Source organism: Saccostrea cucullata, unplaced genomic scaffold, assembly GCF_032062105.1.
Source record: "Saccostrea cucullata isolate Sc308-1 unplaced genomic scaffold, CSIRO_AGI_Scuc_v1 ctg8934, whole genome shotgun sequence".
NCBI classification, from domain to species: Eukaryota; Metazoa; Mollusca; class Bivalvia; order Ostreida; family Ostreidae; genus Saccostrea; species Saccostrea cuccullata.
In genome coordinates, this window is record NW_026937690.1 from 63,394 (window position 1) to 81,054 (window position 17,661).

General features: G+C 32.4%; 1 protein-coding gene and 1 long non-coding RNA gene across 2 annotated transcripts in view; both read left to right on the forward strand.

The window, feature by feature from the left end:
• LOC134248662 (tetratricopeptide repeat protein 31-like) overlaps positions 1 to 10,709 on the forward strand; it is a 31,487-nt gene extending 20,778 nt beyond the window's left edge. The window contains 9 exon segments of the mRNA XM_062731060.1: positions 6,522 to 6,684; positions 6,999 to 7,089; positions 7,235 to 7,285; positions 7,447 to 7,472; positions 7,475 to 7,536; positions 7,639 to 7,743; positions 7,950 to 8,039; positions 8,341 to 8,446; positions 10,687 to 10,709. Coding sequence (XP_062587044.1) covers positions 6,522 to 6,684; positions 6,999 to 7,089; positions 7,235 to 7,285; positions 7,447 to 7,472; positions 7,475 to 7,536; positions 7,639 to 7,743; positions 7,950 to 8,039; positions 8,341 to 8,446; positions 10,687 to 10,709 — 717 coding nt within the window.
• A 355-nt stretch (positions 10,710 to 11,064) lies between these two features.
• LOC134248661 (uncharacterized) lies at positions 11,065 to 14,524 on the forward strand. Its single transcript, XR_009988095.1, has 3 exons — positions 11,065 to 11,110; positions 12,953 to 12,979; positions 14,458 to 14,524. It is a non-coding gene; the product is annotated as an uncharacterized LOC134248661 (long non-coding RNA).
• Positions 14,525 to 17,661: the final 3,137 nt, after the last annotated feature.

Genomic DNA, 17,661 nt, shown 5'->3' on the forward strand with positions numbered 1-17,661 from the left:
GGCCAGGACAAAAATTCACAAGCCCCGAAAAAATAAGAACATTCTAATATATTTTTAATTTAATAGAAGAACCATGTAGGAACAAGTTTTGCTGAAATTTCCAGCTCTCTTGACTTCTGTTAATGAAGGTAAAAAATTCTTTCGGGAATACATGTAGATAGAAAAGCAGAAGAATTAAAATCTGAGGAGGAGAAAGAAAAAAGATTAAAAAAAGAGAAGCAAAGGTAAAGGTGACTTGAAATTTTAAAATCTGTAAAGATGATATTGTAAAGTTGAGATTGGGTAACCCTAAGCATGATTTTAAGAAATTTAATTGTTTGGCATTCATATACATGTCAGAGATTTTTTTTCTGGACAATTGATATTTTATGAATGGAATAGAGATATAACTTAAAGTACTTGTACATTTGTTTTAAGATTGTTTTCTGTACTTTTTATCTCTGTATTTCCAAATTCCAGAGGAGGAGAGAGAAAAAGAAATTAGAAAAACAGAAAGAACAGACAAAGGTAAATTCTAAAGCAACTATTTTTTGTTAACGGTAACACTCAGGTTGTTAATTTAGCATTAAGTTAAACAAATCCTTTTTAGCTGTTTAAAGGGGTTGGGGGTTGTAGCCATTTTCAGACTATTTTGACCTCCTTTAGAAGAAGAGCTCCATATAAAGATATACAAAAATGATTAAATTTTAAATCTAAAATGTTTGAATTTTTCCTTTGCCAAATGATAGTTGACAGCTTAAGATACTGTATCTAAAAAAAGTTAAATCTGGTGGTTAATTTGTGGTTAATTCCCCCCTCCCCCTTAAGAGGTAATTATGCCGCTCTGGATGAAGACCATTTGGGTAATTGGTCAATTTGTGTAGTCTTCATTATTGTTAAAACATTGTGTTGGTACCCAGCTGTCTTATACTTCTTTGATAATAATTGAATATTTCTGAGCACAATAATCTGTATGTTTGCCATTTTCAGTTTATATCTAATTATCAAAATTAATTAAATTACAAAAAAAACATTGTACATTATGTAATTTTGTTCAGGTTGGTGGGCAAGTAATTTGATAACAGGTGCCTAGGCGTCCGCGGACAAGCGATTTTCTAATTAACAAAAAAAATGTATGGTACTAAAATATTTTTTGTTTTATCGCTTTTAAAATCACAGCAAAGCACTTGTTTTCACTGTTGACCACTGCATCAGGTGTACATATGAACATCGAATGGTCGGAACTCCTTTAGAATTTACCCATTAAAATTTGCAGATGTCTTAAAACATGGAGTTATTGATGTTGTCAAAAATGTTGTATGGGAATTTAGACATTTGTCAAAATATTAAATTCATATTTACTGTGAATACAGATGCTACTAAGTGGTATTAAAATTGTTGTTGATTGCTGTTCCCTGGCAAGCACTCAGCCATGATCTCGTAATCATTATTACATGCAGTAGGGTTCTGTTCACTGATTCATGTTTGCAGGTTTTATGAATGAAGGATATGGAAATAACGAACAGTATTCAATCTCAACGTCCATTAAACAAATATACAAAATAAGAGCAGAGCAAACACGGACCCCGAAACATCAGAGGTGGGATCAGGTGTCATGGAGGAGTGAGCATCCCCTGCTGACCGGTCACACCCGCCGTGTGCTCGTTGTCATAATCAGGATATAACGGAAAAAAATCCGTGGTCAATTCAGTGTATAAATAATGGACTAACAATTGGTATGAAAAACGTCAGTCAGCATTTCATTCAATGATAAATTGTATTTGCTGACAAGGTCATTGTATCGACCATAGAATTTACGAAATGATGACTTTAAACGAGACTGTTGATATTCTTGTTTCATCAACTTGCTTGTCAATAATTTACCTTGTTTAAGAAATTGTTCATACGTAGAGCATGCTCTTGCGTATCGAATCAACTGAGATATAAATACTCCGTATGCAGGTGATGAAGGTATATTGCTGCATAAGTAAGGGAAGTTGACGATAAAAAAGTTAAAGTCATCACGTTTATCATATAGCTTGGTTGTTAGATTACCATTAGTGTCTTTTTCAAGTAAAATATCCAAGTATGAAGCAGAAGTGTCGGACTCTGTGGTATCTTTTATTTCAAGCTCACCAGGATATATCGTGTCGACGTAGGAATGGAAATTATCATTATTAATAGACAATACGTCGTCGATATATCTAAGTGTCGAGTTGAAGGCCACAGCAAGTGTTTTCTTCTTTTCACATAAAAGATTTTGCATAAATTCTGCTTCATATGAATATAAAAATAAGTCTGCTAATAACGGAGCGCAATTTGTACCCATGGGAATTCCAATAGATTGTTGGAATACCTGGTCTCCAAAAACCACATAGATATTGTCAATCAGAAACTCAAGCATCTTCATGATGTCTACTTCAGAGTACTTATGTGTACAATCAGAGTCTGTTTTAACAAAATAATTTTTCAAATGACCAATGACGAGGTAAGTAAACTTACGAGTTCCATTTTTGTTGAAGAAGCAGCTGTCAATGATATCAAAAAGCCTGGATTTTAATTTGTCGTGGGGAATTGTTGTGTATAAAGTTGAAAAGTCGTAAGTTTTTATGCTGTTGATTTTTGTAAAGTCTTGTGATTTTAAATTGTCCAAAAGTTCTTTAGAATTTTTAAGCATCCACATCTGATTTACACCACTTCTTGAATATATAGTTGAACAGTACTCTTGAAGTTTTTCCTTCACTACTGTCAATATTTTCGTGATAAGTAACGAAAGAGGCTTGGTTGAACATTTACTGGAACCTGCAATGTATCTTTGTTTGTAAGGACTCTTATGAAGTTTCGGAATCAAATATATATAAGGTAGTTCAAATTCATGTGGAATTTGATCACTGTCTGATATCTTTACTTTTTTCCATTAAATAAGTTCAACATTGATTTTTAAATATAGGATCTCCCATGATTTGTAGTTGGATATGATTTTTATCCAACGAGTTGTGTGATTTTTATCCCCGAGCCTTGGCGAGGGGATAAAAACACACAACAAGTTGGATAAATTTTCATATTCAACTACAAAACATGGGAGATTCTTTTTATCCCATGTTTAATACTTCACAACCGATGTTTAACATTGTTTTATATAGGATTCTGCTATATTTTACTTCCTCAACGCAAAAACCATTGTGACGTCATAACTGTGGGATATGAAAACGATATCCCATGAGCTATATCCACGGGATAAAGGTGTAAACATGGGATAAAAAGGTGTATCTAATTGCTGAATTTTGAGGAAGAATACCCCTTAAAATACAAAATTTTTCTCTAAATTTATCTGTGGAACAATTTCGTGATTTTTGATCTAGGATGGTCTTTGTGTAGTGTTTAAGTGTCTCACTCATCACAAGTTTCTTAAGAAATAATTTTATATCAATGCTTCTTTACTGTGTACTTTTAGAAAAAGATGGGACAAGCATATTTTTGGTAGGACAAGTAGTTTTACAATGGTAACCTGTCCGAGGGCAAGAACGGCAAAATTCTATTTGTCTACCCCTGCAGAATTCTCTGAAATACATGTATGTTTTCAATTTATTGCAATTCAAGTATATTGCATTCTGTACTGAAACACTTTGACAGCTCCTTCAAAATATCCGACCCACAGTGTAGACTTGTATAGGGATAATCTCATAGGAAGGTTCATTCCATTCTCTGTTAGTAAGAACTTCAGGAACTCCCAGTCAGGACTCAGCAGATGAATCTGTTTGTTAGGTGGGTCAGTAACAAGGATGTTACAGAGGGAATCACACACTACATCAGTTGGACAGAAGTCCTTTGTCAGGTTCTGTCCACGATAAACAAACTTCATACGACCAGAGGGAGACAGAATCATTAGTTCACCTGTAGTTGGACTTGTAAGGTTCACAACACAGATATCACTGTTGCTGTTTTGTGTGACTCTGTCTGGCAATGTAAATAGTCTGATGTGACCGTCCTCCTGGTACTCATACTCATGGATGACATCACCTGTCACTGTGATGTGTCTCACCAGACGTCTGCTGTGTGAGTCTAATTCGTAATCATCTGATTCATTATCTGCCAAGGTGACCAGTAGTCCACCATCCACTGACTGACAGATTCCTCCTGGTACCAGTGGATCTAATTTGACGACTGTAGACACAGATCCTGATGAAGACAGACAGCTGATGGAACTGTTATAATAGTTAGTGAAATAAACATCACCAGTATCAGTCACACACATGTCATTAGCAGTGATATAATATCTTTGTTTTATTTCACCTTCTTTGTTTACTTGTTCAATTTTATCGGACCCTGATTGTTTTTTGTAACACTGATCTTCACACAATGCCTCCAATATAAGTATTAATCTTATTCCATTATTGAATGAGTTTGTTTCAGTCAGACTGATATTGTTCAGATCTAGAATTTTTCCAATCACATTCTCCAGTACCTCGATACAGATTTCTCCTTTACTGTATCTCAATGAATGTTTACAGTCCTTTATATCAATGTCAGGGCCAGACAGTAATTTTTTCAGTTCTTTGTGGTTGTCAATCAAGCCATAATCTGACATAGTATTGTTGTTTTCCTCCATAAACTTTACCATCTCTTCTATTTCTTTCTTCTTCTTGTCTAGCTCATATTTCACACTGTTCAGCTTTTTATTTTTTTCCTCCAGATTATCTCTCAGTCTTTGTTCATTATTTTTCCTAATTTCTGTCAACCTGGCAATTATCTCATCAATATGCTTCTGAAGTTTTTTGATCTCAGAGTCGCACAGTTCTTTATTTTCTGTCATCCGTTTTGACACCTTCTCCATCTTCTCATCAAAACCGGGAAGGTCCTCTTCCTTGATCTTCATCAAAAAGCTTAACAAGCCTCTCTTTCTTTGGGTGGCTGCTGTGGTTATAGTGCTCCAGTCATGATCTTTATGAGTAGTTTTAGCACATTTACCACAAATAAATTCATCACAGTCCTCACATAACATATCAATAGGTAAATCATGAGTTTTACACATTTCAATATGCTCTTGAGGAGAGCCCAGTGGATATTTTGGATTTTTGGCCGCCATGTTTGTTGAATGTTGCCTACCTATGACCTAGTTTTGAGATAAAGTTCAGGTTTCTATGCACTGTGAAGTGATTTGGACTTTAAACTGATAACATCTTACATGAAATGCACAGTAAACAAACAGGTGGATGTAAACAAATCATAAAATAAAGAGGCACCTTTAAACTAGATGCATCCATGTGTCACTACATTAAATTCTGAAAATATATCCAGCATTTCATGCATTAATATTAGTTCTGAGGCCTTATCTTTGTTGGCAAAAGCGGTTTTTATCCCCTCCTAAAATATTGGCAGATAATGCCACCAACTGTGTATTTTCAAGTTAGACCATCAGAAGCATGCTGCACGCCATTTCCAAATCAAGAGGCCCATGTGCCACAATGTTCACCTGAGTCAATATTATCCTGCTGTTTTTATCAGCAGATTTTTTTCTCTTATTGTATATTCTTTAGTATTCTATTGATAAGAAACAGGAGGCCCATGGACCACAATGCTCACCCAAGTCAAAATTGATCTTCTGTACTCCATCAGCAGATTTTCCCCTATGTTATCCTGTTTAATCATTGAGTCATTGGAGGGTAAGAAAGTAGCATTGGTAAAAGAAGACCATGTTGCTGATACACCCCTCCCACACAATGAGGCGGGTCAGAACAAGCCCAAGACAAGGAGATAACTCTTGAGACTACTTGACCTGCTACAGTTTATTTTCTCTATTATCAGTGTATATCTTCTTATTCTAACTGAGTAAAGTACAATTCTGGGGAAAAATCCTCTCCCTTCACAACTTCTGTGGTAAATGATTTTCTTGACTTTGGCTTAATTTGCAAACTTAGAAAGGAATGTTTCTTTCTTGTAGGTTGAAGTAAATGGACAGACAAAAACTAAAGATACAATTAATACAGATATACAAAGTGGCAATAAATTGAAACGGGATAAAAAGTAAGTGGAAGTTTATCTAAATGTGTTTCTAAGTCTTGAAATTTAGTCATAAACCTTTAATGTTTTACTTCTAAAGACTTAGTAGGAATTTTTATTTTTTGCAGTATATTAGTATGAATTTGTTTACACTAAAATTTCTTTTTCCTTTATTTTTAGACCTGCCAATTCAACTTCATCAGATGATGCAGTTAGTGTACGTGTAGACATATCTTATTTTCAATGAATTTTAAATATACATGTTTTAACAAAATAACATATATAACAAATTTTTGAATAAAATTTAGACATTTCAGTTCACTTTATTAACAAAATGACTATTTAACAGAGATTACCATTAAATATTTTCACTGACAAGAGCATATTAACATGAGAAGAAAGAGTGAAAATGCATAAATTCAGTTACATTTTACATGGAATAATAAATGAAGCAAGGAAATGTGGTTTACATAAGTCAGAAACTAATTTAAAACTGTTTTTAAAGAATAATAAATGATGCCTGGTTTTCAATGACATTTCAGGGTTTTGATCCTAATTCAGCATATTTTACCAAAGTCATTAATAAGAAAAAGAAAGCTACCTCAGGAAGTGAATCGGGTGGAAAAAGAGAGCGATCTAGACACGGCAGTGACGATGAAACGGAAGATTTAGACCCCGTCGTTTTACGTAGTAGACAGTTAGCAAGTAAGATATCAGGACTAGCTTGAATAGCTTAGAAAATCTTTGTAAACATTTTATCTTTCACAAACATTTGGGTAAATTTTGATGTAATCAGTAAATAAATGTAAATGAAGAGTGTTTTTAAACGGCATTGTTTGATACTCATTGGTGTAATTTAGATAGAAATGTAAATTGAAATTAAATACAGTGTAGTCTGGTTGTTTGGTACTGTATGTTACATTAAGATTTTGATCTTGATAGATTTGGATATTCGGAAGTAACAGCATAAACAGTAGTCCCATATCTTTGTTGATTATAACTTAATTCTCTCTTTCCAGTTAAAGGAAATGAAATGGCTCAATTAGGTCATTATAAATCTGCTATAGAACTGTTTACTGAAGCCATAAAATTAGATCCCAATGATTTTAGGTAAGAACCATTTCTGATTTATTCAGAATCGTACTTGGCCATAATCTTGTCATTTTGTGATTTGCTTACTTTTACATCATTTTGATTTTCTTCAGTCTCAATTCTTACAACTTTATTAATAAATTATGTTTCTTTTGTTTTACAGATTTTTTGGAAATAGATCATATTGTTATGATCGAACAAATCAATATGATAGGTAGGAGAGCTTTCATGAGTTGTTTAACTTCAACCTGACCTGTTGTCTCAAAATTAAATGTTAAATAAAGAAATGTGTGAAAAAATGTTCAGGAAATAAAACTTAATTTTTAAAGTAACAAAGATATCACAGGTTTTTGTAAACATGTACTTATTTTGCAGAGCATTAAAAGATGCTGAAAAAGCTGTTTCCTTACTAAAAAATGGCCTAAAGGATATTTTAGAAAAGGGAGAGCACTAGCTGGATTAAGAGTAAGTTGTTAACATAGGGGATTGTCAACATGGTCAAACCTTCAGTTTTGATGTACCAGAATGAGATGGATAGTGTAAAACTGTGTGTGTGTTTGTTTGTAGATGTTCTCTGAAGCAGAAGACGCCTTTACACAAGTTTTGAAATTAGACAAGAATTGTGATGATGCTGTACAAGAACTTTTACGAGCTAGGATATACCAAATAACAGTAAGTATTGAGATTAGTCTCATTGAGATTATATCTGTAGTTGGTCAAGACACACAATAGCAAAATTTTAGTTGACATATATTACTGGTATTAAGTACTTCATGTACTTAAAATGGATAAAGTTTTATCAAAATTGGTGACCAGACATGGCAAAGAAAAAAAGCCGTAACAGAGAATGGCTATTATCACTAAACTACATATTTCAGGAAATGGGTTTCTCTCGATCTCAGGCTGAAGAAGTTATAAAAAAGCATTCCACAGTACAGGCTGCTCTGGATTCACTTCTGGCAGGTGTCGCTATGTAAGTTAATAAGTCCATGTTATTTTTTGTTGTTCAATCTTACTGGTGTTAGTGTGTAAAGTTACTTAAAAAAGGGGACTTGAAAAGCCACATTAGATTTCCATAATGCAATTTTGTGAGAAAATAGAAAGATGTTCTTTGTGTAATTATACTGTAAATTCATGTTGAAAAATAACTTTGCATCTGTTCCTTAATGATTTTAAGAAAGCAAATTTTTTTTAAGTGTAGTCTTGATTCAAATAGTGCTTCATGTTGTACGAGTATGAATTATTCGAAGTTTATTTGTTCTGGATATAGCGGAGAATGCTCTGGGCGGTGAAGTTTACGTCTCTGATGACGATTCAGGTTTTACCACTCCATCCCTCCCCAAACCCCAAGCTCAGAAGGATGTCACAAATTGGAGTAAGTTTGTTAAAGCTGTAGTTTTTATTTGTATCAATAAACACTGATTATAAAAGACTTAATTAGGGCCCCGCAAGGATTTGCAGGAGCCCTATAGTAATCACTCTGTCTGTCCGTCTGTCTGTCTGTCTGTCTGTCCGTCTGTCACTCTTCCGTCCACAAATTTTCTGTTTTTTTTTTCTAATAACTTTTTTTATGGTTGCCCAATCAAGTTGAAATTAAGTATGGTAGTTCAGTAGGCAGATACATATTTTGATGCTAAGTTTGGTTCTCTAGGTCTTCTGGTTTGGAGCTGGGGTGGTGGGGTAGATTCCTTAACTATGCATAACAATGAATGGGCAACTTTTTTATGGTTGCCCAATCAAGTACGCAGGTAGGTTAAGGTTACAACCAAATATTCTACTTGCCTTTACTTGACGTCATAATAAGGTACATGACGTGAGATTTAGATATAACAATTTTTTAAAATCGATATCTAATATTAATATGAGGTTGTAAAAATGAACCAAAATATGCAGAGTAATAATATCAACGGAATTTTGTCGTTCCTGGGCCTCTGTAGTTATCACAGGGGTTACATGCCAAACCCGTGACGTCATAACAGTGTATCATGCAGTAGCAGTGTGAAAGTGAAAAGTAACGAGAATTGAAGTAAACAAACACAAGAAATCGTAGTTTAAAAGCATTTAGAATGAATATCATGTGTGATTCTTGTGGGAATAAAGCGTATGAACAAGGTATGGTAATATAATTCTGCAATTTCTTCGTAAAATTAAAGCAGGGCGGTCGTTTACTTGCCGATCAGAGATCTCTACGCCGCATACCTTGCAACTTAATTTTTGTTTCTATTTAAAGTTCTTATTCTTTTGTTTTTGAAAAGTGCTGCTAGAATCGTATGGGTTACGGGAATTGATGCATTTTTTTTCGATGTTATGAACAAAATGTAAAAATTTTGGGAAGGTTTCGTCCAAAATTGTTGAATAATTTTTCCTATAAGAGGACAGTAGGATTCTAGCAGCACTTTTCATGGTGCAGAGATGTTTTACATAACTATTGATATAAATTGGAATTAATTATCCCCGGGGTAGTGTTGAACTTTTCACTTTTTCATTAAGGCGTATTTTCTAATTATAGACGTCACGTGGTGAGGTCATGGTGAAGTGGCTCTTGTAGTATAAGTCCCATTGAAGTCTAAAGAATGCATAATTATAGTAAAAGTTTTATCCTTGACTTTTCCGTTTTATTAGTGTTACATAATTATAAAAAAGTGTTAATTCGCCGAATTCTGACCCATGTGCTGCCTTAACAAACCCGTGTACAAAGTTGGTATGGTAGTTCAGTAGGCAGAAATACATATTTTGATTCTAAGTTTGGTTCTCTATGTCCCCTGGTTTTGAGCTGGGGTGGTGGGGTAGATTCCTTAACTTTATATATGAAAGCATTGGCGAGGAGAGATAACTTCTGAAGATGTTCCCCTTGTAAACTGAATGCTGCTATGAGTTCCTTGGGATTAATTAGCTTTCCTCCTGAAGAAATCCAGAGCATATATTTATCTGTCAAATTGATATATTATATATATATATATATAATATAATATGAACACTATGAAATGTGGATTTAAATATAAATTTTTATAATTTATTTTTATAATATATATTTATATTCTAATAACAAAAAATAGATTATATATTTATTTTTCACTTTATGTTAATTCAATAATGTTATTAATTTTTAGGAAAGTTGTATAAAAACCCCATTCTATCATTAATACTGAAAAAGTTCTTAATTTAAATTTAGAAGAAAATGATGAGAGAGGTACAATTAATCCCTTGGGATTAATTATCTAGCCTGTTGCAGAAAATTTAGTAGGCTTTTCTTTATCTGCCACTTAAAGATTAATGAAAACCTTTGTCTGCAACTGCTGTTTGTTTGAAGTTAAGGTCAAGCCTTCATGATATTTGCATTCATTGAAGGCTGGCATTTTATATAACACAAGCTTCATACCGGTAATCTTTACTGCCTAATGTAAATACAAGGATAATATTTACAGGTTTTTGAATATTCAGGAATTATCTTGAAATTTTAAGAATACAATTGCTGTTGCTGTTGCTTATTCTTTGTACATTTTTTAATCATTGCGTAAGCTGCACCCTATTAATTCTACCCCATGGCGGGGCCCTTGCTGACTGGTCAGTTTTCTAGTTATTTTATCAATGTATTTAATTTTGCTGATATTTTAGCCCACGTAATCCGGAAGGACTAACAGCTCTATGGGTCGGAAATGTTTTACCAGATAAAGTAGACGATAAAAAACTTTTGAAAATTTTTTCTAGGTGAGTATGAAATTGGAAATACTTTTACAGATATAACTAAAGTTATTTTATGAATGTGAAGTAAGAATTATATTTAGTTTTTTTCTATCAGATATGGATCTGTTACTAGTGTTAAAACTTTAGAAAAATTCTGTGCTTTTGTAAATTTTAAAACAAAGGAGGCTGCAGGGAAAGCCATGCAACGTTTACAGGTAAATTGTTCATATTTTTCTGGTGTAAAAGATCAGTTTACAAGTAAATTGTTCATATTTTTCTGTTGTAACAGATCGGTTTACAGATAAAATGTTCATACCAGTACCAGTAGCCCCCAGCAGAGACAGACATTTGTAGGGTGAGTCATTAAAGAGGGGGGATAGACTTAAAAACAATAGGGTAATAGAGGGTGGGAGAGGGGGAGGAGGCAAAGACTCAACCAAACAATAGGGTTATACATGTATATACCAAACAATAGGGTTTATACATGTATATACCAAACAATAGGGTTATGCATGTATATACTGTATTTCATTCTAAAGAGGTAGGTGTAAGCTTTTGAATGCAAACAGAAATTAAAAAAATTATTTTAAAAATGACTCAGACTTTTGGAGTACACTGCAGAAGTGTACATTTGTTTAATAAACAATATTGCTAGAACTTTTATTTTTTACTGTAGCCCCACAAATTGTACATTTGCTTCTCACCAATTTTCTGAAGTTTTGAATGCATAAAAGAAAAAATCCACATTTTTACTTAGTTCTTGATGCATGCATACACTTTCAGAAATCAGTTGAATGTTTGCATCTCAAACATCAATATCTGTGTTATAAGTGATTCTTCCAACTTGCTTCATGGTATTTAGTACATGGAGGTTTGGGATGCAAAGATTTAACTGTATATCAAGTAAAGGAATCGTTGTTCTAGTCCTAAGGAATTTATGGATGTAGATTTCAAGTGTGTCCATATCATTGTGTTGTTACACTACATGGATAGTTTATATATAGCCTTCTCAATCACTGCCCTCCTACTATTTCCTTGTGTAAAAACCAGGTGGATTTGCATGATTTCGTAGCCAGATCATTATATGCATCGTTTAGTTCTAATGAAAGTTTATCAAATTTAAGATTAATATTGATATAAATGACATAAAATCATTTGAAATAAGTTGCGTCCATTATTATCCTTTCATTAAAAATCTGCATTCACTGTACATTGTTTTCTGATTGCAATAAAGAATTAATGGTAGTATGTAGAGCAGATATCAGGTTTAGGGTCAAAAGAATTTTCAAGTGCTCGACTCTAGTATTTGATTTGACAACTCTGAAGAGTTCAAAAGAGGATTTTCCAAATCAAAGCTGAATTTCATTAGATTTTAATGCTCTTTTTCAAAAGAAAAAGTTTGATTACATCATAAACAACTAAATTTTACAAAGTTTAATTCATACAAAGTCTGTGTCTTCTTCATTATAGACAAAACAGGATTTGTTCATCTTCCATTTGAATTCAAAATACAGGAATCATTTTGCTTTATATGTTTTTCTCTAATACTTCAATTTACATGTAACTGGACTTGGAGATTCCATAGATTGTTAAGACTTTAATTTAGAAAGTATTGAATTATCACTATCAGTCTTCATGGTCTTTATCAGAAAATACTTTTAGTTGAACAGTAAAGAATACAAAATATCAGTCCAGTGTTATTTGTGACAATTGTGTGCAACACACAGGATATTTAGAATGTAAAAAGAAAGCAAATAAATTGATGCTAAATTATGAATTTATTGACTTCCTTTTTACGTAAGTACCTTGGACTTCATGAATTTGTTATTAGCAATAGGATTCAAGATTAAGCTAGTCTTTGGCATGCCTAGAGTGATATGAATACATGTATATTGAATTTATAAAAAGGTCCAAACTTGCTTGCACATTTTTAAAACATTTTGTTCAATCACCTTTCAGTTCATCCGAATCATAAGCTCCAATGACAGAGCTTTTCTGACATATGCACTTATGTTTATATATCTGACAAAATCTTTTCATAATCTCATTTTGTTCTTTGCAATCATCACAGAAAGGTAATTTTAACAGAACTTGCCACAAAAAAGATGTTGGGTTTTAGATGCCACATGTCATTACAAACTATTTGATCCTGAAATAAATAAATTTATATTCAACCTTCATTTATATTTTCATTTAGAACATCTCGGAAATTTCACATAAAATGGTAAGAAAGTCTTTTTGATCACTTCATTCTCCATTTTTTTCTAATCAATGTTCTTTTTTTCTTATTGGTGTAATTGGAAGTGGCTTGTTGTCATACGATGAAGAATTTTCATCTCGAGGTCGCTTTCATCATTTAAAGTTAAAATCAGGGGGATATTAACAATGACAAAATATTGAAAATGAGGATAATGAAATTTATAATTGCAGCACATGAAATAGCAGTAGATCTAAGGTTCAACTAATGCTTCTTGTCTTGCAGTCTACTATGGCTTTATATGCATGTTACGTGGCTTATTTGCTTTTGACCAAGGAGCTGTGTAATGCCTGTCATGGAACTTGTCATGTCTCTGGGCACAATGTGGCTCTTTTCATGCTTGGCTATTTAATGTTAATTATTTCTTTCCTTAAATTATATGTAAGGAATATTGTATTTGAATTTTTTTTTTTACTTAAAAAATCAGAGTAAGTTAAAATGATTAGAATTTTTGTTAGAAACAATCCACTTCCATTTTTGTCATGAATCACTGGTAAATATCTAGGTCAGTGCATCTGCTTTCTTTAATTTGCTATCTACAGGGTGTAACAAAAATATATTCCCATTGTGCTTGTTAAACATGTTAAAAAGATAAGCAACTTTTGATATTTTTTTCAAATTAATGTTTCATAGATTTGAGTTTTAGTCTACAAGGAGATAATACAGGTATATTTTATTTTGGATATGGAAATGTGTCCAACCGTATTAATTAATTTATCTGCATCATGTCTAGGTTGAATTTATTTCAATGTGTGCCTCAACATGATGTACACTGTATGAAAACCAAATATTTTGGATGTAATAAAGACTCTGATGAAGGCTTATGAAGAGTTCAATCCTTTAGCATTAAAAGTATTGGTATAATATCAGTACTGGTGCAAAGATTTTCATTGCAGTCTTTGATTGTCAGAGGACTTATACAAACAAACCATGCGTATATGTAAATCTAACACATATTTTGATATCATACATATAAAACAGGTTTTGGAAAAAAAAAAATAAAATTTGCTACTACAATAATTGAAAAATTATAATAGGGGTGGAATTGGTTATATTTTGTACAATGTTTATCAGTATGCATAAATTTATTTTTTCAATGTGCATGTTTATTTTCTTATTTTTAACAAGAAAGTTTCTTAGTGGTAAAACGACTTTGTCCAAAAATGTTGTACCCCACTAATTTAGTTCTTACAAACAACACCAAGGTCAATGACCTTGTGACCTTGACTGTGACCTATATACTAAAAATAGCTTTTTCGAACTTTGTTGACGCCGGGTGCATAGTGTTTCACAAACACATCTTGTTTACACTGGAAATTGGACTTGTTCAGAGATAGGTACCACTTATCAAATGATTTGCCTGCCAATCAAAATAGGTTGTCCTGGGCGTCGGGCCATGTTATTTGTTAAGCCCTGTGTAGAGAGTGTTCACTTTATATTTCCAGAAAAGCGGTAGCTGCCCAATATCAGAACTCTACAGCAGTGAACATTACAGCAGTGGACCAGAAGAACACCACGGGGCCCGTGAACGGGGACGAATGTTATTTCTGGAGAACCACTGGGTGTTCTTTTGGGGACAAATGTCGCAATAAACACATATCCTCAAGCAAAGGAGTGGACAAAAAACCATGGCAGAAAACGTAGCAAAACTAGCGTCAAGTTCTAAATACAATTCACAATACCAGGTTGTCTTTCTCTAGGTGCTGCGTAGGTTACGAAAAATTTTTGGGAGATTTTTTTAATAAAGGTTAAAATAAATTCATGTTATACATGTACCAGAATGTGTTTTAAATATTTTAAGTAAACATGTATAATGGATGACATGTAAATAAGTTCAGGGAATTTTAAAAAATTGTTTTATCTCTAAATTGGCTGAATAACAACAACAAAGTGTTTTTGATATTCAAGAAGTCAAAATTAAATCCAATTCTTTTTGCAGTAAAGACTTTAGATATATTGATACACTTCACTCAAGTTCACCTTTACACATGGGAAAAAATATCCTTGGCAACTTGTAAAAAAAAAAATTATTTTTCTGAGATTTGAAAAGATAATTATTTTGGGTTTCCTGGAATTGTGATTGTTTTTATTATTATATTTCTTTCTGAATAATGTATACAAAAATATTTTATGAGCAAAGTTTGTATCAATAACAGGACAAAGGTTCTCTTATTAACTAGTCACATGTTTATATCAATATTTACTATTACACATGTATTTGTAAGGTATAGTTATCCTAGAGTTGTCTTCTCCTGGCTTGAGGTCAGGCAGCATTAAGAAACTGGTCAATCTTGTTTTCTATGATATTGTTGACTATTTTTGTATGAAGGGCATTATGCAGCCAAAAAACATGACTTTGTTTTATGTTTTTGAACACCCAGTATTGCGTCAATATTTTCAAAAAGTTTTTATATGACATGGTTAGTAGTAGTATTTTTAAAAACTTGTTAGAATTCATTTTTTTTTCTGCTGTATTTTTTTTTAAAGTAGGTTCTCAAAGACCTGGTAATTGATTTTTTTTTTTTTTGAAATTGAAAAAAAGATAGGTCAGAAATTTATTGAAAATTTATCCTCATTGAGATATTGCCTGATGATGATTTTATTACCAGTACTTTATGTTTGGCTATTATTTTAGGTTGCAATCTCTGATTTCTATTTTTCTTAACTGTAGAATAGCATTGTTCATATAATGTCTGTATAATGTTTGATGATGTTGACATTCAGTGATATAAGTGTACAGATATGCTTCCTTCTTGCAAATGTTTAAATGTGATAAATTCTGTTACCTGAAAATGAAAGAACTCCACATGTTTTGTGTATTCCGTTTATCCACGGAGGAAAATTATCTCGAAATTATTTTAATATGCATTTATGATTTTTGCAGAACTGTTCAACTTACTTTATAAACATACCTCTTTTTTAAAGAATGTGCATTTATTTATTTAATTCACTCTGTAAATTAAAATGTGAAAAATATTGATGCTTGCAAATCAAAAACATTTTCAGCAAGAGCTTCAAAAAAATACAGATCTGTTCAAAGTTAGGAATTTAATTACTGTTTAAGGTTGGATTGAAAATTTGATGTGAGGACATAATCTCCTAGTGATATATTTACAGACTGTCACAAATTGTATTCCGTTATGTATAAACATGCACAAAGGGTATAAAATGATTAACTGTATTTACTTGTTGTTGAATTTGAAATGAAACTTTAATTTATCAGAACTTAATTCCTTAAACAATTAAGATTTTAATAACTTCAATGATACATATCTCTTTATTGACAGAACATACATTATTATTGCAACTAGCAAGTCACAGATTTCAAGACAGAATTTTTGTAAATGTTTTTGTAAATTCATAAAAATATGCTATTTTCAAAATTCTTTTCAAATTCTTTTCAATTCTGAAGTCAGATAATTGTATAAATCGTCACACTGTATAAAATTTTTCCTGATTTTCTTTTGCTCTGTATCATTAATAAGTTGGAATTTTCTTTGGATATATCAGTGATGTAGACTTTGACTGGAACTTTGGTGAACTCTCATATATTACAGTCAAGTTAATAACATAAAATAACATAAAATGGTAAGAAAGTCTTTTTGATCACTTCATTCTCCATTTTTTTTCTAATCAATGTTCTTTTTTCTTATCGGTGTCATTGGAAGTGGCTTGTTGTCATACGATAAAGAATAATCGTCCAGAGCAAATGACCTTGAAATTGTTACAAAATTAAATGGAAAAATTTTCATGTATTTTAACATATAAGAGTTTTAGCAGGAAAGGTAGCACAAAATATTGGATATCAATTTATTATGCTTTTCCAAATTTTCAAAATAATTGTGGGACTTAGCCAAAATTTGCTTAAAATATGTGACATGTAAGAAAGTGTTGGAACTTTGTTAATATTTGTTATTAGTTGTACAAAGGTGCAGGTGTTTTTATGAGAGATGTATGTGTAAAATATTTATTTCTCAAAGTGGACATCTTCCATGAAATACTAAGTTCAAACTGGTAATGGAAACCATTTTTATTTTTTAAAAATGTGTATCAAACTTTTATAAAGTAAAGCGAGAAAAATAAAATATGTTGATAAAAATATGAAAGTTTTTATTTTTTGTTTGCTTATTCAATGTTATGTTGCCCATTTAGACAATCACAAGAGCACAAGTGCACCAGGAGTTTTAACTCACCTCAACACAATGTAATCATTTTTATGCTACCCATTAGACCCCCCCCCCAGCTTCAGTGTCCCAGTTCAAGTTAAGTATTTTAAAAGTTTATTTCTCAGTAAGTGAATATTAGTCCATCCTGACCCAAACTAGCCTGGTTGAAGTCTCTAGGTATGGACACTACCAGATTTGCTTTGAATTTTGGTTCTAACATACATTTCGAGATAAGTGTTTTTTGGGAATAGCACTTCCCAAAAAAAAATTTGGTTTATTTTCAAGAACCACTGTACCAGAAAAGCTGAAACATATGCTCAAGTAGGGTAGATTCTCAGTTGTTGAAATCTTGACCTCCAGGGATAGGAAGGGATCACAATAGGTACATATACTTCAAAGGAGAAATACGGTAAAGAACAGCATGGCCAAAGTTACTCAGGTGAGCGATGTGGCCCATGGGCCTCTTGTTGGTATTTTTATTGA